The 23195-nt window shown below is 39.7% G+C and overlaps 1 protein-coding gene across 1 annotated transcript in view; it reads right to left on the bottom strand.

Annotated features, from left to right (window-relative positions):
- Nucleotides 1-23195, bottom strand: part of MRC1 (mannose receptor C-type 1) — a 54265-nt gene that overhangs the window by 14138 nt on the left and 16932 nt on the right. Inside the window, exons 7-22 of the mRNA XM_048511127.1 lie at nucleotides 21808-21990; nucleotides 19480-19637; nucleotides 18148-18261; nucleotides 16909-17024; nucleotides 15302-15450; nucleotides 12939-13138; nucleotides 11657-11778; nucleotides 9607-9694; nucleotides 7580-7724; nucleotides 5841-5882; nucleotides 4792-4955; nucleotides 3335-3402; nucleotides 2287-2387; nucleotides 1980-2122; nucleotides 808-922; nucleotides 22-176 (exon numbers count right to left, since the gene is read on the bottom strand). Of these exons, the coding sequence (XP_048367084.1) occupies nucleotides 22-176; nucleotides 808-922; nucleotides 1980-2122; nucleotides 2287-2387; nucleotides 3335-3402; nucleotides 4792-4955; nucleotides 5841-5882; nucleotides 7580-7724; nucleotides 9607-9694; nucleotides 11657-11778; nucleotides 12939-13138; nucleotides 15302-15450; nucleotides 16909-17024; nucleotides 18148-18261; nucleotides 19480-19637; nucleotides 21808-21990 (2063 nt within the window). The remainder of the gene's footprint in view (nucleotides 1-21; nucleotides 177-807; nucleotides 923-1979; nucleotides 2123-2286; nucleotides 2388-3334; nucleotides 3403-4791; nucleotides 4956-5840; nucleotides 5883-7579; nucleotides 7725-9606; nucleotides 9695-11656; nucleotides 11779-12938; nucleotides 13139-15301; nucleotides 15451-16908; nucleotides 17025-18147; nucleotides 18262-19479; nucleotides 19638-21807; nucleotides 21991-23195) is intronic.

Here is a 23195-nt window from a genome sequence, read left to right as displayed (position 1 = left end):
AATGCACAATCAAATGCCCACCGACGAATCATACTGAGATGATGACATTTCCGCAGCCCAGTTGGTGTATTTGACTGCTTTTCCAGTGGTCCAAAGGTACATTTTTTCTTCATTGACATCATTTAATCCAATCCAAGCATCATTTGGGAAATTATTTAAATGGAAAGTGAGGAATGCTAAAGAGAGAGAGAGAGAGAGAGAGAGAGAGAGAGAGAGAGAGAGAGAAATCACCACCATTTTGGGATATTATTTATCCAAACAAGTCCTTTTGCTGAGCCTGGTTTTGACATGAACTAAAAGAAAAACTTGATCATCAACTCATAAATTGAAAAACTAGGCAATATGAGAGGTAAAAAATATCATAAGTCTGGAAGAAGATGTTTAGAAGACTGGCTGGGTATTTGATGTTGAACATTATTCCACACTCTGGCATTGCCTAACGTTCTTCCAACTAGTAACATGCTATAGGGTTTATTTGTGTAATTCACTTTTATTTTGTGCAGAAGTCATGTAATGAATAAATGGTATGTAACAGTATGACACACTACCATTGTTATAGTCTTTCATTTAAATTTTTGAATTCCAGTTATTTTCTTAATTACCACTGTTTTCTTCCCAATGGGGACCCAAGCATCTTCCATCATTCTCCTCTCCTCCATTTTGTTTCCATCTTATTGCATTGTGGAAGTATACCAAAGAGCACAGGCAAGTGCATGAAAGATGTGTTACTAAGGTCCTCCAAAAGAAAATTACAATGTTTCATAAATGTTAGCCAAAGTTTTATCTGTCACCATAAAGATATCACACCTTGTACACGTTCGTTAAGGATGGTGGCCAAATTTCCTCCAAAGTCTGTACAAAGTTTTCGTGCACTATGCCAATCTTTCTGGTCTTTCTCGTCAGATCCAAATATTTTGTAACACTAAAAAAAGAAAAGAAAGACAGAAAAATGATGGTTTAGGAATTTCCAACCTACATTCTTTTTATTTGGCTGATATTTTTTCTAGGTTAATGAACAGATTACTCAAAGCACCTACCAGACCTCAACTACAGCTGAACAATTTTTTTTAAAGATGCCAGTTAGTTTGTGGTCATGGACAATTTTATACCCTTCACAATCTGGTAATTGAGCATCTGAGGAATATGGGGGACAGAATTTGTAGTAACTATTCCCTACCACCACCCAGTTTCACTGATAAGGAAATTGAGATCTAAATTACCAACTAATTATCAACCTCAGTACAAGTTAAAATATCAGAGGATAGTGGGTTGGATAGATAATAAATTTAGCAGAGAACAACCAAGTTATACATTTTGGAAGAACTGAAAGTCATTGTAAATATATCACTGTTTTCCAATATTTGCAGGTTAAAAGTTTTACTTTTCCCCCAATCTGAGACAAAGGAGGATAACAATTTACTAACGTAGAAAAAGGAGGAAGTGGAGGAAGAGGACTCCCCCCCCCCATAATTATACTCTGTTCAAGTGGATAAAGAATGCCAAGGCAATAGAGGTTTTTCAAAAAGTGGTTTAAAACTTTGGGCCCTGTACTAAATCCTCAGGTATGGCAATATGCAAAACATTGCTAGGTTCAGCCTTTGCAATTAGTATGATATTTCAAGACAATCTGGTTAAAATGTTTATTTATTTCCTTCATTTAAACCCCATCTTTCTCCCTAATGGGAACCTAAAGCAGGTTGTATCATTCTCCTCCTGGCCTGAAATTTAATTGTTGGGTTGGTCATGAGTAAACAGAAAGCAATGAAACTTAGAAAGGATTTTAATAAAACTTGAGGTGCGTGCTTAAAGCTTTGAGGGCATATATATATAAACCAGCCTCCCAACATTTATGAACCTTGTATATTTATCCTGCTGTGAGCTCTAGTGAATTCAGTGGGACTTACTTCCTAACAAGTGAGTTTTGGATTGCAGTCTTGGTTGTCCAGAGCTGCTTGGAAAAGAGATAATTACCACTCTACCTGATGTTCAAACAAAAGCCAGGATTCTGGACATCCTCCCGGAACAGAAGGTGTTGTAGGAACAGCTGTTGCATTAATTGAACTGTTGTGTCTCTCGCATATGTAAGGCTGTGGGTAACCACAGTTTATATCATTCCAAAGTCCTGAACATGAGAAAACAAGTCATACAATGTGAGTCATTTGTCATGAAAGAATACTGCTGAATTTCATACACATTACAAGGGTTAATACATAGGTATTGTATCCAGGAATCCTATTTTAACCAAAAAATCAAGCAGAAAATGGTGTTGATTGTAAAGCAACCTACCTGTTCTTCTGTACATGACCACACAGTTTTCATCATTATTGGCAAAGTTGGGTTCATGGGGTGCCCAAGCTAAATAGTTCACAGGACTACCATCCATCCAGCTAAAAGACAAATAAAATATTGATTTAGGTTCTTTCAACATGGTTAATATTATTAAAGATGGCAAGAAGGCACTTTTCAGACAAATATCTGATAAAACACTCTATTATTACATTAGTGCTTTGCCCTACTTCTGTCCAAGGACAAGACAGTCAATGTGTTAATGTGCCTACCTGCCCAGTGATGTACTAATGTTTCTTTCTCTGACTAATACCTTTCACAACCACCTTGTTTTCATTGTTATTGTTTCACAGCTGTAATTTCATCAACTAACTTCCCCCTTGGAGACACTCCTGAGCCTGGTACCTCAGGCTGAAGTCTTAAACCATTATACCAATGACTCAACCATTAAGGTTGATGTCTGTCTCTTGTATTTCCTAGGAAAGGCAAGAAATCTCTTTGTCTAGGGAGGTTAAGGATCACTCTGCTTAACCCTAAGGGTCCATTTTTACCTATAAGAAGCCCACTCTCCCAATCGACAGTGTTCAGTATCTCTGGACATTTCTCTGTCTGTGACACTGTTCCACAGCACTGTTCATCTAAAGCAGGGGTGTCCAACTCTGGTGCTTCAGATGTTCATAGACTACAATTCCCATCAGCCCTTGCTGGCATAGCCAATTGGCCATGCCGCAGGGTCTGTTGGGAATTGAAGTCCATGAATATCTGAAACACCAAAGTTGAACACCTCTGATCTAGAGCTAAGTGCAGGTCACCTCAGTTCTGTTTATCAGGCCATTCTGCTCCAAGATCAGGTGACTATAATTTCATTGCCCTTCCCCATATATTCCTCATCTATTCCAGACCAAAACTAAATAATAAAATAAATAAGTTTTAACTAGTATGGTAAACCATCTTGAACCACAAGGAAAGGCAGGATATAAATGTTTTAAAATGAACAATACCGGTAAATAAAATGAGCCATATGTTGTACTGTCTTCTGTTTACTTACCTAACCTGCTTATCAAGGCTCAGTAGTAAACCAATGAAATAAGCCTTCCTTTCTTCATATTGATTGATCTAAAACATAAAAATATATTCACATGATTTGGCAAATTCTGGAAATTATGATTGAGAAATACATTCAGAAAGGTACTTAAGAAATCAGATGTCCCTTCCTAATGTCCTTCTTTTTATAAATAATAAACATCAAATTAATATGAAAAATAGTTCAGTAGATTTAAATAGATAACATTACAAAATGTTTTGGATTTGTTTCTTTTTCTTTTTAAAAAGCATGAGTAATTTTCTTTAAAATCAGGATTAAAATTATTGGCTAATCAATTTGATATATTTTTTTTCCATGGGTTTGGTAAGGAACACCCTTCTGGGTCAAACTTAAACCACCACCACCGCAGTCGCCGCCACCAACGAACTTGAATAAAATTCTAAAGGATTATATTTGTTGCCCAAGGGATGTCCTCTGCCAAACTGGAGGTAGAGAGGAAAAAGAATCCCTATTGTATAAGCAACTGAAATTGTAATTTCTCCAGCTGATATAGCAGTGCATGAGAACACTGTACTGTGAGCTCATCTTTCTTCCTTTTCTGGGATATTTGAGGTTTGTAAGGAGGTGTCAGTTTTTGTTTGTTTTTGTTTCTGCAGAAGAGAAATGTGCAGGCCAGTGGCTCTAATCTGCTATTTGAGACTCTTTAACTTAGGCTGATTCCGCATGGGCCAAAAACAGCAGAGTGAAAACGGTGTGAAAATGGTGTAAACGGGTTTAAAACAGTGTAAAAGGGTTTATACTGTTTTCACACCGTTTTCACACTGCTGTTTTTGGCCCGTACGGAATCAGCCTTAGAGATGCCAGGGAATAAACTTGGCAGAATCCACATGCAAAGGATGTTGTGTACTGCAGAGTCATGGTCCTTCCCCATGAGAAACAGGGGCAGGATCAACATCTCTTGGTTAAATTCCTGGCTGAACAAGGACTTGAACCTGTGCCTTCCTAGTCCAAAGCCAATCTGAGCTGGAGGATAGCCTAGTCTTGTCAGATCTTGAAAGCTAAACAGGGTATGCCCTGGTTAGTATTTGGATGGAAGACCACCAAATAATACCAGGATCTCTATGCAGAGGGAGGCAATGGCAAACCACCTCTGAACTACCTCTATTGATGCCTTACAGAGTCACCATAAGTCAGATGCAACTTGATGACAAAAAAGCCAACTAGATAGCAAAAAAGCCATCCTTTATACTACTCTCGTTATGGTGATAGCCATCTTAACAGTACACAGTCATTATATACACTGCAATCAGAATCTTCAAAAGTTAATCCATTGATTCTACAAGGTTAAACTAGTTGCTTTCAAAAACCTCCAGGCTTCAAAAGTGTACAGTTTCTTATTTTAAAAGTATGCTCACTCTTCTAAATTATCTATGTCAAAGAAAATAAAATGAGATACTCACATAATTTAATAAGAACTTTCTTTCACTGTTGCCATCAATGACAGCCAGATCTCCAAAGTTCTTCTTGCAAAATTCACGTGCATTTTCCATAGGGAGGTTAACAGTACTGACATAATACTCTTTGTCTTTAAAGATGATCCACCCATCACGGGTCATCTCAAACTCTGAAAGGAGCACAGATGTATACTTAACTGCCTATAGACAGGGTTAGCAGTACTGATCTGCAGTATAGTAAACTACATTCTATACCCTGAAAAGCCAGTTTAAATTATCTGACTACATGGTACACATTTGCAAACATTTTTATTTTATGTAAAATTTCTGCTGCTTCAGAAGACAGAGAAGGAGCTATTCGAAGTACAGAAACATCATCTCTTTGCAGCCTCTGATCAGTTCCAATATCTGAGATTCACACTTTAAGCACTGCCCCCAGCTATATGAAGCCATAAGGACCAGAATCTTGCTTTTAAAAAATGAGACTCTCAAATTATTGAATTCATTATCAAATATTACAAGCCACAGATTTTGACAACAATATTTCAGGTAAACAAAACAGGTTGATATTGGTGGCCTAGTTCCAAGTTGTTTCAGATTTCCTTCCTGGAGGACTTTAAAAAATGGCAAAACAGTTCAACAGCTTTATTTTCTCTTGCATATAACTTTATAAGTGCTAAAACCCATAATTCAGCAATCAAAAAGAATTTCAAGGAAGACGTATGTTCTACTGGTGAGAATTTCTGGGGTCAGAATTCTAGAGTTATGGCCCCTTCCCCTGGTTGCCTCCTGCCTAATTTCAGAAGGTGGGGCACCTGACTTCAGAAGATGACCATATTGGTTGGGTAGGTTCATAAGGAAATAGGTGGTCTAGAGTTTGGGTGCCACACTTCATCAGATACTGTCTCCTTTTAAAGTGCTGCTAGAGTGCTTTTGATTTAATGGGCATGTAACTGCAGTGTAGTTTTTTAAAAGACAAAATAAGAGCTTGTTGCAAAACACAAATTTCTCCTTGTTGTAATGTGATATCCTCAAAGAAAACAATGCAAGCTTACTTGGGGGAGGTGGCTCTGTTGGTTCAGGTTTTATTTGTACTCCTGGGAGAAAAAAAAAACAGAACATAAAGGCAATTTATACCTACATAGCCTTATTAATACCAAGTACCAATCATACTTGTACTACAAAGTACTGAAACGCCTTCATTTTGTAGCATTATTTTAGAAAACTGAAGTGAAATTTAGGTTTATATGATGGAAAATGTAGAGACTCCTGTTACTTGTAGTCTTTTTACCATTCAAATCTACCAGTATGTTATCAACAGATTACTTTGGAAAACTGGATTCTGAAGACTGGATTCTAGGACTGGTCCAATGGTTTATGTGTAGAAGGGACCAATTTAATTTCTGACATCTCCAGTTTAAAAATTTCAGGAAACAAATGTGGGGGGAAACCCTTAATATCTTTGAGAGCAACTAACTTACTGAATCTGCTGGATCAATAGTCTGAAAAAGATGCAACACACTTTTGAAAACAAATATAATTCTTAAAAAGGTACAAAAGAGAACATTAGTGCTATAATGATGTTTTGCTAAAATCTGATAGAATATCAATCCACCGTTGAATTTGTGTGGCTAAAAATGCAAGACTCAGTTTCCCTGTAAAAACAATAGGATTATAGGAAAAACTCTTTTGACTGGCTCAGCTGAGTAGGCTTTACTATATATGCCATGTGACTAAATAGCCCATACATCATAATTATATATTTCTTGTCAATAAAAGTTTGTGCCTAATTTGTACATACAAAAATTTATTCTACTGAGTTAGATCACTGCTCCAGTCTAGCCAAACGCTCAGTACTATGGCTCTCTAAGGATTTACAGGGTCTTTTCCAGAGCTGCAACTAAAGAGAAAGTCCAGAGACTGACTTGGAATTTTGGAATGCAAATTGGAATTTTCTGTATGCAAAGCATGTGCAATACCACTAGTCCACACTACATCAAATGATAGGTAGTATACCAACTTTTGGAACTTCTGAAGCATTCAGAAGAGTTATCCTGCTGTTCAGTAGGAAGCCTAACAAAAGTTTCAAAGGTTTCATTCAAAGATTACAATATAATTAAAATATTTGCAAAAGAGATTCCACTTCCATTAAACCAGCTCAGAAATTAGCTCTTTACCTTTAGCAAAATAGTTACATCAAAAGACTCAAAATCGTAATAGTAAAAACTATATCATATTATTTATGTACACGTTTGCCCTGACATCTCAGGCTAGTCTGATCTCATCAGATCTCAGAAGATAAACAGGGTTGATCCTGTCAAGTATTTGTTTAGGAGACCTCCAAGGAATACCAGGATCAGGACATGGAGGCAGGCAATGACAAATCACCTCTGAACGTCTCTTACCTAAAAGCCCACTAGGGGACACTACCAGTCAGATGTGACTTGGCCTAAAATATGCGTGTTTGGTGAATTACCATTATATGTTTAAAAACTCTCAGAGCAATTTGGCTTGAATGTAAAGATCATAGGTCATCATCAATTCAACATTAACTTCCCTAATATCACATTTTCTACAAGGATAGCACACCTTCTTTTTGGAAAGTTATCACATTTAGATAATTTAGGTAAATCAGATTAAAACATTTAGATTAATTAGACTATAAGGTTTCTGTCCAGTGCTTGTTCATAGGTAAAGTCTCTCAAGAACTGATTTTTGGGCTAGGATTCAGGTTTGGCTTGACTCCCGGCTTACAAGAAATTATGTTTTCATTTAGCATAACAAGAAATCTTACCTTTCTTAACCTGGCAGATCCAGGAGAATAGTTCTTCACAATGCATGTCATTCCATTCCATTCGGTAACCTGCATTTAGCTCTCCACAGTGTTCTACTCCGTTATAATTATTGGGCTCTCCATATCCCCAGTTTATATACCCAAACTAAGGTAGAAGCAAAGTTAGTAAATAATTTATTAGTAAAGAAAAGCATTGCTTTTGTCATACACAATCCAGTCCATTTGATGAATTAAATCAAGCATACATAATATAGCCTGTAAAAAACACACATCAAAAACAATCTTTGCAATGTTTCAGTGTTGTCCTGTGGGCCATTGCACAGAACCAGCAACTGACCTCTAAGCCCCTCATACTGGCAGATCCTATGCCTTTCTTCTGTTTGTACAGTTTTTCTTACTTTAAGAACATAAGAACCAGCCTGCTGGATCAGACCAGAGTCCATCTAGTCCAGCACTCTACTACTCGCAGTGGCCCATCAGATACCTTTGGGAGCCCACATGCAGGATGTGAAAGCAATGGCCTTTTAAGAACCTAAGAACACAAGAACAAGCCAGCTGGATCAGACCAAAGTCCATCTAGTCCAGCTCTCTGCTACTCGCAGTGGCCCACCAGGTGCCTTTGGAGCTCACATGTAGGATGTGAAAGCAATGGCCTTCTGCGGCTGTTGCTCCCGATCACCTGGTCTGTTAAGGCATTTGCAATCTCAGATCAAGGAGGATCAAGATTGGTAGCCATAAATCGACTTCTCCTCCATAAATCTGTCCAAGCCCCTTTTAAAGCTATCCAGGTTAGTGGCCATCACCAACTCCCTTGGCAGCATATTCCAAACACCAATCACACGTTGCGTGAAGAAGTGTTTCCTTTTATTAGTTCTAATTCTTCCCCCCAGCATTTTCAATGTATGCCCCCTGGTTCTAGTATTGTGAGAAAGAGAGAAAAATTTCTCTCTGTCAACATTTTCTACCCCATGCATAATTTTATAGACTTCAATCATATCCCCCCTCAGACATCTCCTCTCCAAACTAAAGAGTCCCAAAAGCTGCAGCCTTGCCTCATAAGGAAGGTGCTCCAATCCTTCAATCGTCCTCATTGTACTTTGTTGAGATTGTCCTCTGGTGCCAGGTATTCATTCATTCATTCATTCATTCATTCATTCATTCATTCATTCATTCATTCATTCATTCATTCATTCAATTTCATATACCGCCTACACCCAAAGGTGGGTGGTACTGGTATCACATTAAAGAGAAGCATCTTTCCCAGGAGAACCACTTTTGCAACAGACAGCAGTAGAAGTTAGACATAAGAACCAACAATGTGACAAGTTGTTCCCTTCCATCATGTTGATGGAAGAACGACTGAAGAGCCAACATCGTGTAGTGGCTGAGAACAACCAACTCTAATCCAGAGAACCAGATTTGATTTCCCACTCCTCCACACAAAACAGGATGGGTGATCTTAGGCCAGTCACAGCTCTTTCAGAACTCTCTCAGCCCCACTTACTTCACAAAATGCCTGTTGAGTGGAGAGGAAAGGATAGTGACTGTAAGCCACTTTGAGACTCCTTAAGAGTTTTTTTTTTAAACTGGGGTATAAAAACCAATTATTTTTCTTCCACCAGCCCTGAGATCTACTCACAGAGTCACACTTCCAGAACAAAAGGAGTCATTAACTGTATCAGTTACTGCTGTGCTCCTAAGCAGCTCTCATTCACTTTAATTGGGCTTGAAGAAAATAATTTCCTGATGGAGAATAATATGCACAGGCATCACCACAGACAGGATGTGGGGCAATGGACTGATACAAGTTATTCCAGTCTCTAAATGGAAGGTTTGACATATTCACACTTTAAAAAAAATTATAGTGATGCCGTTGATTCTGTACTGAACAGTGCATTCAGACTTTTTCAAAATGCAAAACTGTTTTGCTGTGGAGACTCCCCTGTTTTTCAGTTTAGTTCCCTCACCCAATAGACCCAGGCAGGCAAGTAATCAAGGATAAGGGGGAAAAAGTTTTTGTCACTTACTGGAGACCCATCACTCCATGCAAATCCATCATCTGGGTTGAGGTAGTGTAAGCCTATCCAGAAATGGGTCTTGGTATACCCACTGCTCCTAAAATATCACATAAGCCAAACAGAATGTAAATGAACAATTTTGTGTGTGTGTGAAGTTAGGTTGTACCTCTCAACTCCTATACCTCTCTGTATTAAAAATGGCTTTTAAATATTCTATCTGACTGACAAATGTAGTCACAATATGAATGAAATACAGTGGAACCTCGGTTTTCGTTCATTTCGGTTTTCATCGATTGCCTGGGCAAAAAAGTTGACTCGGATTCCGTCGATTTCCATCACCTGCTGTCCATCAAAACCGTGTCAATAGAGGGTGACCCAGGACTGCAAGGTAGCTGGTCCTATGGTGCCTCAGTTTTTGTCGGTTTCAGCTTTCGCCGACTCCTGTCGAACGGATTACTGACGAAAACCAAGGTTCCGCTGTATTAATGAGCTCATATTGCTTTAGGTTACAGGTGGGTAGCTGTCTTGGTCTGCAGTAGAATAGCTAGATTCAAGTCCAGTAGCACCTTAAAGAACAACTAGATTTCTAGGATACAAGGTTTCAAAACTCCCTTGGTAAAATATGAGAGCTTTCACTCTTAAAAGCTAAAAATCTTGTTGCTATTGGACTGGAACCTTGACCTCCTATTGCCATGGTGGCGAACCTTTGGCACTCCAGATGTTATGGACTACAATTCCCATTAGCCCCTGCCAGCATGGCAGGGGCTGATGGGAAATGTAGTCCATAACATCTGGAGTGCCAAAGGTTCGCCATCACTGTCCTATTGCCTTTGTCATTGATATAAGCCTGATGGCTTCTATCTTAGAAGTAAAGCTTATAACCTCCTTGTAGCCACTTCCTCAAAGCTCAAGAACTGCATGAGGTTTTACCAGTATTTAGTTACTCTTTTGGACTTATTCATATCTCAGTTGCTAGAATCAACCAGTGATGTGTGGATGAATTCAACTATTACACACAAATCATGGAACTCAAGGCAGCTTATTTAGGATTTCCAGGTATTCTTTCCAGGCACTGACCAGATAAAAATCTGCTTAGCTTTGATGGACAAGAAACCAAAGAACCTCCATTTTAAATGGTTCAATCTAGGTAGAGGTGAATTTGCTATAGGCTACTCAAATGCTTCAAGCGAGCAATTGCAGATATAGCTGCAAGATTTGGCAAACTGAAATGTCAGAGGGAAGATATAGTCTGACATTGTAACTTATGTCTGGGTATTTCAGAATAACAATACTATGGCTCTTTCTTAAAAGTTTTCAGTGTTGTTACTATGGAGATGTGGTCGAGAAGGCCCGTAACCCAGAAAGATAAAATTGTAAAAAGTAGGCCGGAAAAGTTTTAATATGGAATGAAAGAAAGTGTTAGAGGAATGTTCTGCAAATGTTCAAATATTAATCATTGCTTTGTATAAAAGGTCTGGCCCCAGAAACTGGGTGAGCCCCTATCCTTCAACTTGCTGAAGACCCCTTTATTCAGATAAAGGTGTTTTTGGCGTTGCCCTTGACTGGTGTCCTTTATTTGGCTGAAAGCACACCAGGAAACAGCCAAGCTTGGCTATCAGCTTCAATGAAGGTCACATGCTCTCCAACATTATTCCAGATATAAAGGTAGAGAAGTTAAAATGACCCTGGAGCAAGGCAACCTGACTCTGCAAGCCACAACTGCAAGGTTCCTTGGCCCAGCCATACCAACAATGGCCATTGGCTCACTCATGGCCTCCCCTCCCCCCCACAAACTGGCTGCAGTGCAAAAGGAGACACTTGGTGAGCTGATACATCATAATACAACTGAAGGATCCAATCGTCACCTGAAACTCTGAAGCAGCCCACCAAGAAATTTCCTCGTAAATTAAATGGACATTCTGCCCCTGCCTGGCCACAAGATTTAGCAACCTTGCTATAGCTGATGTATGTTTCAACAAAACCAGATTTTCCTCCAGTGCTAAATAGCAAGTTTCTCTTCCTTTGGAGGCTTGGATTTATGACAGATCCATGTACTCACAACAAATAAGTCCGTAGTGCAAACTGATCCTTTGAACTACTAATGGTGACCAAATCCCCTCCAACAGCTCTGCAAAAACTCTGAGCGTCAGCCCACGATTTCTTATCTCGTTTTGCATAAGCCTAAAGACAAGAGGTTTACAATTAGACGTTATAAATTGTTCACAGGATAAAGTCAAGAAACATTACTCCAGAGCAAAGTGACATGATAAAAGATGGCTGTGGCAAAGTCTGCAAGTTTAGAGATTATCCTGTTCCTAAATTACTTCCATAAAAAAAGCACTGCAGGCAAACCAAGTGCAGCTGAGATAGAGAGAAGGGATGTACCCCTCCCCCCCCCCGCCCCCCAAAGAAAACCTTTCAGGAAATTTTTTGCTCGTCTTACAAAATCTTAAGAGAGCAGAGATGACTCTAAAGCTGATCAAATCAAAGGATGGTAGCAATCAAATGTAAGCAAAGTGTAGAGCTAACTATGAAGGATCCACTTGCGGAAGCTTTGAGACAAGGTAGGAATGAAACATAAAGATACAGAATTGAAAGAAGAACGACACAGCCTTCAGAATTTCAGGATGAGGAAATGACATTCCCAGCACCCTGAAAGACTTCCTGGCCTGAAGATAGGCAACTTCCATAAACAGAAGATAAGACTGTGGATTGTAGTCACAGTCTGGCCTCTCCAGAAAGTCTTCCTGATCCTTTCAATTCCTATCTTTATCTAAGAGCTTGCATCAGAGAGAGTTTTTAAGTTCTGTCAGCAAAAAATTTGCCTTTGGGATAAAGATGTAAAACCCTACTTTGTGTATGTTTTCCATCAAAACAAAATTACCTGAAAGGGAGAGAAAGGCAGAAGATATATAAATGGAGAAGGGGAAGGGGAATATAAAGAGGAACCAGATAGGGATGCCAGTCTTCAGGTGGAGTCTGAGGATCGGCTGGAATTAAAGCTCATCTCTAGTCTATAGAGATCAGTTCCCCTGGAGAAAATGGCTACCTGTACACCTGGCAATGTCCGCCACTGACAACAAGCCTTAAAGTTTGGTTACCTTTCTGAAGTTTATCAGTAGCTGAGATAAGTAAGGACATCTTATTTTATTGCTTTAAAAACAGGTAGGGTTTTTTCTTCTTCTCACGGTAGTGGAGCAATTTTGAAACGTATCTGCATATATGTAATTCACCCCAACTCTTACTAATGGGGCAGATTATGAATGTCAACATGTGTAAATAAAAAGAGAAATATAGCTTGTGAACAAAGCTTGTGAAGATTCCAAAATTAAAAGACATACTTTGTAGCAGGTATTACTCTGGTCATTTGAATTCCAGTCCTCGTGGCACTTGGGGACTGGAGTCGTCGTTGGAGGAGGTGGGGGAGTAACTCCTTCAGCCCACGTTTTGCAGAGAAACTTTGCCTTGGTCTCACATTTCAAAAGATCCCACAATCCGCCTGCAATTCCTGTTCTCATGGCCACACAGCCTGGCTTCCTTCCTTTGGAAGGCATGACAAACACAGATAAATCAACATCACCTGAAGGGGCCATATGATCCTGCTGCTTTCCAACTGCTGAAACAATTTCCAACCTAACCACCAACATTATTTCTGAATAAATCTTAGGCACTTTCACAAATGATGCTAACAAAATCTCTAGTGGTGGGTGTATTAATTCTAAGTATTTATGAAAGAAGCAGAAAATTGCTTTTCTGTCCCAAAACTGATGGTACCATCAAATCAATATATTATTTCGTTTCAGTTTAAAAATACTAGAAATGCACACATTGCTTCCAAAAACAGCTGGAGGATTCCTGAAGTTCATTATATTAACAGTTAACATCTCAATAATTGGTGCACTTTTACCCAGATCTATTTTCATTTTTAGTGGAATAAAACCAACGCATTATTTTGTGAGCGAACCAGATTGGTATAGTGGTTATTCGTGACAGACCCTAATCTGGAGAACCAGGTTCAGTTCCTCCACATGAAGCCTGCTGGGTGACCCTAGGCCAGTCACAGTTCTCTCAGAACTCTCTCAGCTTGTGTGGTCTCAGTTAATGGCAAACGACCTCCAAATGTCTCTTGCCTTGAAAATTCTGTGGGGTCCCCATAAGTCAGCTGTGACTTGATGTTAGTTTCACCAGTACTATTATTTTGGCTTATTCATTTTCTGTGTTCACAGTGTACACGCCTGCTATTTGTGTCCAACTACCACTTATCATGGTCAATAACAAGAGCTTTCCTATTAAAATCAATTAAACATATTGTGCATACTAAAATTAGTTAAGCATACGCCACACACTACTGTGACAAGAAATCCATAACTTGCTCGTGACACAAAAATCATTGCAAATATTTCATTGGCATCGATGTTAGTCTATTGTTTACGACATTTTCATTCTGTCTTTCCCACCGAGTTAGGACCCTCAAGGCAGTGAACAGTAACCAGACATCAAAACTCAATTTGAAAAACAACAAATACATTCAAATAGACAATTGAAACATAAACAGGAAGGAGAGTGAGAAAGGAAATGCCAGACAAAACAAAAAAGTCTCCATCCACTGCTGCAAGACAGTGATAGAAAGGGCAGATGACTCCAGAGGTGCCAGCTTCCAGATAGGGCTTGGAGTTCTTTAGGAATTACAACTGATTGACAGACTACATAGATCAGAAGAAAATGGCAGCTGCAGGCATCAGTTCCTAACCATGTCAGCTGCAGACACTTGTCCTTTGTTGCAGGGAATTTTAAATCTAGTCAGGTTCCTGTGATATGAATGATTTAGTAAGTGCTGCTGTCTGAATTTTTCAAAATAATTTCAAATTCTTCTGCATAATTTCACATTCTTTTGCAGTGGTGCCACACATGTAAATTGAAAATAAAACAAATTGCATCAGGTGGAACACTATGCCAGCAATGTTTACAAGCTAGAAGGCCATTTTATAATTGTTGTTAAATGTTTCTAAAGAAGATGTGACTTCATGAGAAATATATATTTGAGTGGGTACGGGATTGTGTGCTTTGAGTGATTAATAACATCAAGCCTCAGATGGGAGCAAGAGCTTTTGTAAGTATTTGAGCTGGCATTTCCACAAATCCAAGAAAGCAAAATCCTAGCCATAGAAAATGGCAATTTAACAACATTACTTTGGAAAATCCATTTCCTGCACAGTATTTTCCAGAGAAAAAAATCTGCCTGAAATTTGTCGAAGGCTTTCACGGCTGGATTCAACTGGTTCGGGTGGGTTTTCCGGGCTGTGTGGCTGTGGTTTGGTGGATCTTGTTCCTAATGTTTTGCCTGCATGATCTGTGGCTGGCATCTGTGTCAGCCACAGATGCAGGCGAAACATTAGGAACAAGATCCACCAGACCACGGCCACCCAGCCTGGAAAACCCACCAGAACCTGCCTGGAATTATTTATTCTTCTTTTTAGAAATAAAAAATGGTGAGCTTTTTAGACTACACTATGTGTTAAATATCATAAGATTTTTTGCCATTCAAATCCAAGTAATTAACTACACAATAATTTCTTCAGTATATGACTTTACACAGAAATAGAGATGCACCGTAATGACTGATAACATTTATTTCAGCATACATTTTTACAAGTTTTTCCTGTGTAAATGTTACTACCCCCATGAGTTTAGTATATGAACATACCAGGCATTTCAGAATTCCAGTGAGTGAATTTCACAGCTTCTCCACTGGTCCATTTGAATGTTCCTTTTTCTTCTTTGTCTGAAAGACCAATCCAAAAATGGGTTTCAGGTCTAAGCCCAATCAAACTGGTCAGGTAGGCTTGTTCGTATCTGCAAGAAAATAGGGATAAATGGCAAAACTGAAATTTCATCATCTATAATTGCTAGAATATATTTGTCATCTATAATTGCTAGAATATATTTATCAAAAATCTACTCAAGCAGCAACATAAATTCATAAACTGAATATTCAGTTTTGTTTTCAGGTAAATTGTTGGTTCTATTCCTATTGCACTGTTTACTGAATATCCCACTCATCAATTGTACTGACTCACTCTGTAATCCATCTTGAGTCCAAACAAAACAGGTGGGTTATAAATAACAAAAATAAATAAATATTGATAAACAAATCCATCTAGTATACAAAAGGAAGGGGAGATTGCTGACTTTCTAAGTATTCATTTTCAGTAGGGAAACATTACAGTGTTCTGGTGTTCTAGAAGACTTGGAAATTAAAGTGCATAAGGTATTTTCAGAACGCTTTAAAACTGTTGAATAGGTGAACCTACCCATCTTTACATGATACCTACATAGGCCTTTCCATTCTAAGCAGAGTTGCACCTTTCTATGATCAGTAAAATCAATGGACTTAGAAGGGCATAACTGACTCCAGTGACACTGTTGATATAGTACCCTGAAATATCTACATGGCTTAGTACCCTGAAAAACACAAGGCCCATCAGTCCGGGCCCTGCAGGACCTTGGCGAGTTCCGCAGGGCCTGTAAGACAGAATTATTCCACCGGGCTTTTGGAGAGGCTGGCCGCGGTTTTACTGCCCCCCACTGAGATCCTGCCGATTTCCATTTCCATCTTGTCATCTTGGCTGGGCCTGCTGTGATTCCATCTGGGCCCACCTGTTCCTCCCTTCCTTTTTCTTTCTTTTATTTTTTCCTTGCTTTTAGCCTTAGGCGGGGCGCCTGTTTGAACTGTTTTAAGCTGTTTGAATTCCTTGGATTGTTTAAATTATATGTAATTGCTGCCGGAGTTTTAATGTTTAATTATTATTATTATGTTATTGAGTTGCTGTTGATGACAGCCATGTTGTTGAGCCGCCTCGAGCCCTTCGGGGAAGAGGCGGCCTAGAAATCTAAAATATAAATAAATATAAATAAATATAAGGTAATAGGTTGTATATACATCTGTACAAGCTGTATACAACTTGTATACAAGCTCTGTATACAAGTTAAGTCAATCATTTGGAACTGGTACCCATGTAATACTCCTAAGTCACATGATCCTCCTCCCATCAATCCTCTTCTTGGCAAAAATTATACCTCCTCCACTGGCATAAATAATAGTTAAGGTTTATATCACTAATTGCTTTAGCTAATAGCTACTTGTTGCTAGCCTAGCTTTTGAAACTAAATACTTAAGGCAGAAATCAAACTCTACAACTTGCCCAGAGAAGAACTTCTGAGACTCCTCCTTCTTTCCCCCAGGTCTTGACAAACAAAAAATGCAAAAAGAGTTCTTATCTTGGGAATCCATTAGGGGATGGGGGCTCCTACCTATCTTCAACTGCTGCTAGATGTGCTCCATCCCTTTGGCATGTTTGATTGGCTTCAGCAAATGTTGCAAATATATTTCCAAGCATGTAACAATACCAGCCGTGTCTTTTCCAACCCTGTTGAAAAACAACAGAAACCCTCCCGCATGAAAGAATCATGAACATCACAGGTTAAGTGTGTATTACAACACAACTTCACGTATTCTTTTACGCTGATTAAATTAAAGTATTAAGCAAGAGAATATAACAATGAAAGGAACACAACCTAGGCAGATGCAGGTTATATTCGACTATATGCTACCCTAAATGAAATAAAGCATTGTACATGCCTAACCTGTAAAGAGGCACTTTCTTGTAAGGACATCTGTTTCATTCAGGCCCTTTCAGCACAGGCCAATAACAGGCAAAAATGACGTCCCTAGGGAGCTGTTTGCATGGGGGGCGCAGCTGCATCACAGCCGTGCGGCCCTTGCTCCCCCCCCCCCAGTGGCGCGGAGCCGCTGTTTCCCAATCTTGCTCCCTGAGCGAGGTTTTTGGGAAACAGCGGCTTCCAAATGCTGCCGTGCGAAGGAAGGCACCATTCCCCCCCTTTCCCAAACGCCTTACCTGTCGCGCAGGACAGGGGGGGCGTGTCCCCTGGCTTGTGCGACGCGCCGGAGGCCGGAGGACACGATAAGGTGTTTGGGGGACGGCGCAACCTGCGCAGAGGCTGCACCGTTTTCCCCATCACAACTGGGACCATTCGTGCAAACGGTCCCGGTGGGGTTTGGTCGGCGTCATGTACGCCAACCCAACCCTCAGTGTGGCCGTGCGGAAACAGCCTAACAGTATATTTGTACAAGGATCCAAACAAGCAGAATGTACTGAAGCCTCTCCTCTTCTTTCTTATCCAACCAATTAACCTGTCACCACATTTTTTGTCATTGTCAGCTTGAATTCTGTGATAAAAACAAATTGAGTTTGTGTAGGTTTGTATGACTGTGCAATAGGGCTTTGAAAGTGGTTGAGAATGGGAGGGGGGATTATCACTAATCTAGACCTTATTTTCTTGGGTTAATTTTGCTCTGGTCTGATGATGATCATCCAAGGGATTTCATTTGTTGGTCAACAGCTGGCAGACTTTGTAGAAAATATCAAAGAATATACCATGGTAAATATGTACATTCCTTTCTGTTAAACGATGGATTATGGCATGTGCCCTTGGGAGGGGCATCTTCATTATAACCAATCTTATACTTACTCTCCTGCAGCCTTCCTCAATGCTCTCTTGTTCCACTGGAGATTCTTTCAGTGGTTTCCTTTTGCAAATGGATCCAAGTTTCACATCACAAGGTTGGTCTGCCCAGTATCCATTCTGCATGGAACACAAGAAGGAAGTCTGTCAGACAACAATCCCACGATGACCTCAGTACTGAATGGGTCTCCACATGTTTCCTCACGAATTTTGACTCCTGTCATCTATATGCTGGTAATGTTCAAACTAGATTCCCTGTACGTGAAGCTGCCTTTAAGAGGTCATCTGCACAGCTGCACAGGCCCAGAATGCAGAGGCCAAACTATTAACTAGGAGGATTGGTCATAAAGAGTATTTTTTTTCCAGTGGTACTCAAAAACCTGAATTGACTTCCAGTTTGTTTCCACGCACAATTCGCAGAGCTGAAGTTCACTGTCAAACCTGTCACTTTTTCCTGCATATCATGTGTACCAGGTTGTTTGAAGATCTACATGCTCAGTGTCGGAGGTCATAATTTGAAGTCCCTCTCTGGCTACTTGCACATTTTGAAGTGAGCAGGTTTTATTAGAAAGGTGGCTTTTCTATATTTGCAGGCCATTTGCTGGCCATTCGTTAAATTTCTTTCTGTGAAGTGGCTATGAACTTTGTGAATATTTGTGTTTCTTTTTTATGCTGTTGGTTGTTTCATTGCTGTTGAGTGGCCATAAAATACTGACTGGGCCTTTCACAAATATATCCAGCCAACACGACGGCCGGGGCTTTTACGGCCCTGGTCCCTACCCGGTGGAATAAGCTCCCGAGTGAGATCAGGGTCCTGGGAGGGACATCGCCATCTTTTTTATTGTTTTTATGTTGTTTTAATGGCTATTTTTATTGCTTGCCACCCTGAGCCCTGTTTGGAAGGGCAGGATATAAATGGGGGAAAAATACAACTGGTTATTTGGGTGAGCATCTAGGACTGGGCTTGTCTGAGACTTTGTACTCAAGAGGTTGGATTCTGACTAAATTGTGAATTTCTGTCAGTTCCCCCTTTCTGCTGCAGACCTCCCATCATATCATCCCTCAGGTCTCCGGTCTTCCAGGAAAAGCATTTCACTGAGTTCAGTGGGCTGCACTGGGACAAGGAAAGAGAAAGTTTCCATTCTGTTTTTCAAAACTTTAGCCTGGATCCAACGCAAGTACATCTGATAACATAAGAACCACAACAGCAGCAAAATATTTCTGCTGAATACCAGCTTTCTCAAAATACCACTTGGAATCTACTTCCAAATAGCAGCTACAGCAACTGAATAATATTTCAGGAGACAAAGTTAGATGTAAACAAAAAAAGTATTTTACCTTTCCTTTCATAACTACGCAGTCTTCTTGTCTGTTGCTGGCATGTGTTGGCTCACTAGGAAGCCATTTGGTATACGTTACAGGGGTCCCATCACTCCATTCAAAGTACATTTGAAGCTTGAGGTCATTGAGACCAATCCATAATTCATCATTTGGTTCTAGCATGCACATAGATGAAAAAGAATTACCCATTGGACATTACATTTTATAGATGAAACAAGTGGTGTGTGTGCAGAATCATTAACCAACAGCTCCCTGGGTTGCCAACCTGTAGGTGGAGCCTAGAGACCTCACACAATTAAATCTGGTCTTCAGAATACAGAGATCAATTCCTTGAAGAAAATGGCTGCTTTGAAGGGTAGAATCTATGGCATTATATCCTACAAAGGTTCCTCCTTCCCTAAACCCAGCTTTCCCCAACCCCTATCCCCAAATCTACAGAGCTTCCCAACTTGGAGCTGGCAACACAAATAGCTCCAGGGAAGCAACATCTTGTCCCTAAAGCAATACTAGTTTTAAGCCCCAAGTCTTCATTTTCCTACATTTGTTCTCTATAAGAACTATAACTGACTGCAGTTACATTTCATTTAGTATCTAGTTAAATGGAATTGGTTCAATCTGCAGTTCTGTTTTATCTACTAGCTTCACTTAACTGTATCTGTTTATGAATAGAATATGCTTCTCAGGAACCTAGCATTGTGTACGTTTTACTGAGCATGTTACATGATTAACAGCAAATATCTTACCTGTACAGAAGAACAGGCAGGTTACACTGAGGTCATGAAAATCCTCTGTGTGGCAACCCTAGCTACTAAACATGCACCAAAACCTAGCAAATGTTTCCAGTAATTTGGGTTTCTAAGACAAGAGGCTACTGCTAAGAGACATACTTGGTACTTCCTCTGATTAATTCACATTTCAAACAGGACATTCACCATTTGGCATCAGGCTCCTATTTGTCATTATATTATTCACCTCATGACACAGATATTGCTTTTTAAATTGTTTTTTTCCATCGCTCTTGTATTCCTGGAGCTTACACAGTGCTTTCCTGTTTGTTCTCACGGGAATGTTTTGTACTGTCCCTTTTTGTAGCATTATAAATATTCACAGAAGTAGATATGCACCAAAGAACAGAATCCAGCCAATTAGGACAGAAAGTTATAGTCTGTGCAAAATTCTCAAATTGCATTGAAAAAAAGTGTTTGGACCTCATGGTTATGAAGAAACATGTGCCATATCTTGTAAGTTCTAAGGAGATGTGCCTTCAAGACAAATCTGCATTAATATACAATTCTGCATTGCTCATACTCTTTGGCAACACATATTTGCCATGAGAAGAGACAAAAAACTTGATTTTAATGAAATGGAGATTCTGAGTAAGCTATTTCTGTATGACTACATTTTGTGCCTTTTCTATACTTGCATAGAATTTCACTGCATGCATGACTTTGCTAAATCTTTTTGAGTCTTCAGATCACATTCAGACTTTGAGATTCTGCCTCACTATGTCTCAATTAGTCCAACTATCAAATTTCCTTCAGTTCTTGAGTTATGAATATCTTTCTCCCATGCATAACTTCCTCTTTCTCAGTCTACAACGTAATTCCCATGCTCATAACAAATAGAACACCACAAGCAGGGGACCCACAAGCTTGTGCAGAGAGCACATTTCCTCTCTTCCACTATTTCTTCTTTCCTTTCCCTTGAAAAGCCTTTTCCTCCTTTTCTCTCTCCTTTCTACCCACCAGCCAATCTATCTTTATCTGCCTTTCTGTGTTCAGCTTCCCCACCATCCCTCCTAAAACAGGCTTGGAAAGAGGACCCTAGCTTTTATCAGCAAAAACCAAGGTTTGAAGGTTACCAACCTTCACAATAGCTGCTGAGTGTGCATTCATTTCGTCAAGGTACAGGCATCACTTCTATTCTTTTTTGGGGGGAAGGGGCTAAATTCCCCAATGTATTTTTATTTCAATTTCAGATTTTTCTGCAAACCTGGGGCTATTTTTCAGGTTGTAGAAAGATCTTCCCTGTCTGTTTATGACTCCAATTTCTGGATTTAACTATCCGCAGATAAAGCCATGCTGAGAATTAGATATATTGATATGGTGGTCTTAAAGAAATATTGATATGCTGGTCTTAAAGGACATTAAAATATAAAATAAAAATGCTGAAGTTCACTTCAAAATTTTGACACCATCATAGAATCTTAATTCTTTAGACAGTAGATTTATCATCTTCAGTGTATTTATAAAATATACTGTTGTGAATAAAAAATATGCTCATTGTTAGAACTGCATATTAATAAAAACCTGTACAAATACTCACGATAACCAAGCTGAGAAATGATAAAGCTGTATTCTTCTACATTGTGGACACTTGCCAGATCTCCACCTTCCTTTCTACAGAGTGATACAGCATCATTCCAAAAGTTGACTTCTCTGTAAATCTTATAACAGAAGCCTGCATATGATACCCATTCATTGGGACACTTAATTGGCACATTTGATTCTGAGGGGAAGGCAACAACAATTATAAAACAATTGTGAGTACACAAAATGCCATACTGCAACACCTGTACATAGATGCAATTGAAACTGGTCCAGAATGCGGCAGCACGGCTTTTGGTGGGTGGTTCTTTTCGAGAGCATATCACCCCCATATTGCGTTTGCAGGCTCCCAGTGGAATTCTGGGTCACCTTCAAGGTGTTGGTGTTAACCTTTAAGGCCCTTCACAGCTTGGGACCCTCATACCTTCGTGAACGTCTCTCCCAATATGTCCCAGGTAGGGCTCTGCGGTTGGCAGAGCCAATTTACTGGTGGTCCCTGGTCCCTCCATGATGCGGCTGGCCTCTACCCGTGACAGGGCTTTTATGGCCCTGGCCCCTGCCTGGTGGAACACCCTTCCATCAGATGTGCGGGCCCTGTGGGATCTTAGCAAATTCCGTAGGGCCAGTAAAACGGTTTTGTTCCACTGGGCTTTTGGTGAGGCCAGCAGCGGACTCCCCCTCTGGGATGCCCCTGTGTTGCGTGCCACTCCATCATTGACATGCCCAATATAACACCTAAGCTACACTGCTGCCCCCGCTTGGCCTTGGGACCGGACGCCATACTCTTATAATTTTGTTGTACTGTTTTACTGTTCGGATGCTGCTAGGTTTTATGAAGTTTGTAAACTGTTTTTAGCTTAATTTAAGTTATTTTATGATGTGTAATGTTGTTTTCGGCCACTGTGTGTAATATTGTTTGGCCTGGTGTACACCACCCAGAGCCCTTCGGGGGTGGGCGGTTTAATAAATAAATAAATAAATAAATAAATAAATAAATAAATACATTCATTCATTCATTCATTCATTCATTCATTCATTCATTCATTCCTGGCAGTGGAACTTATCACACTATCATTATATTAAAATGTCATAACAAGCCACAATTAAATTTCATTTGGGCATAAATAGATAGTTCCTGTGGTCAAATGAGCCTCCTCATTCTGCCTTCCTATTCCTTACAGAACATGACTGAATACAAAGTCTGATCAGGCGCCAGTTTATCCTGACATTCAAATAGAACAATTCAGCAAATTGCGTTTCCCACCACAAACTGCAAGGGGCACTCATAAACATAGCCCGAAATGGTGGTTGCGCTCAAATGAAGTTTAATTGCAGCTTGTTGTGAAGCCTACATGCAACTCTTTGTCCACAGATCTCAGTATTTTC

This window comes from Sphaerodactylus townsendi, linkage group LG11, assembly GCF_021028975.2.
Source record: "Sphaerodactylus townsendi isolate TG3544 linkage group LG11, MPM_Stown_v2.3, whole genome shotgun sequence".
NCBI classification, from domain to species: Eukaryota; Metazoa; Chordata; class Lepidosauria; order Squamata; family Sphaerodactylidae; genus Sphaerodactylus; species Sphaerodactylus townsendi.
The sequence above is the reverse complement of the archived record's forward strand: the minus strand, read 5'-3'. Positions and strand labels throughout refer to the sequence as shown.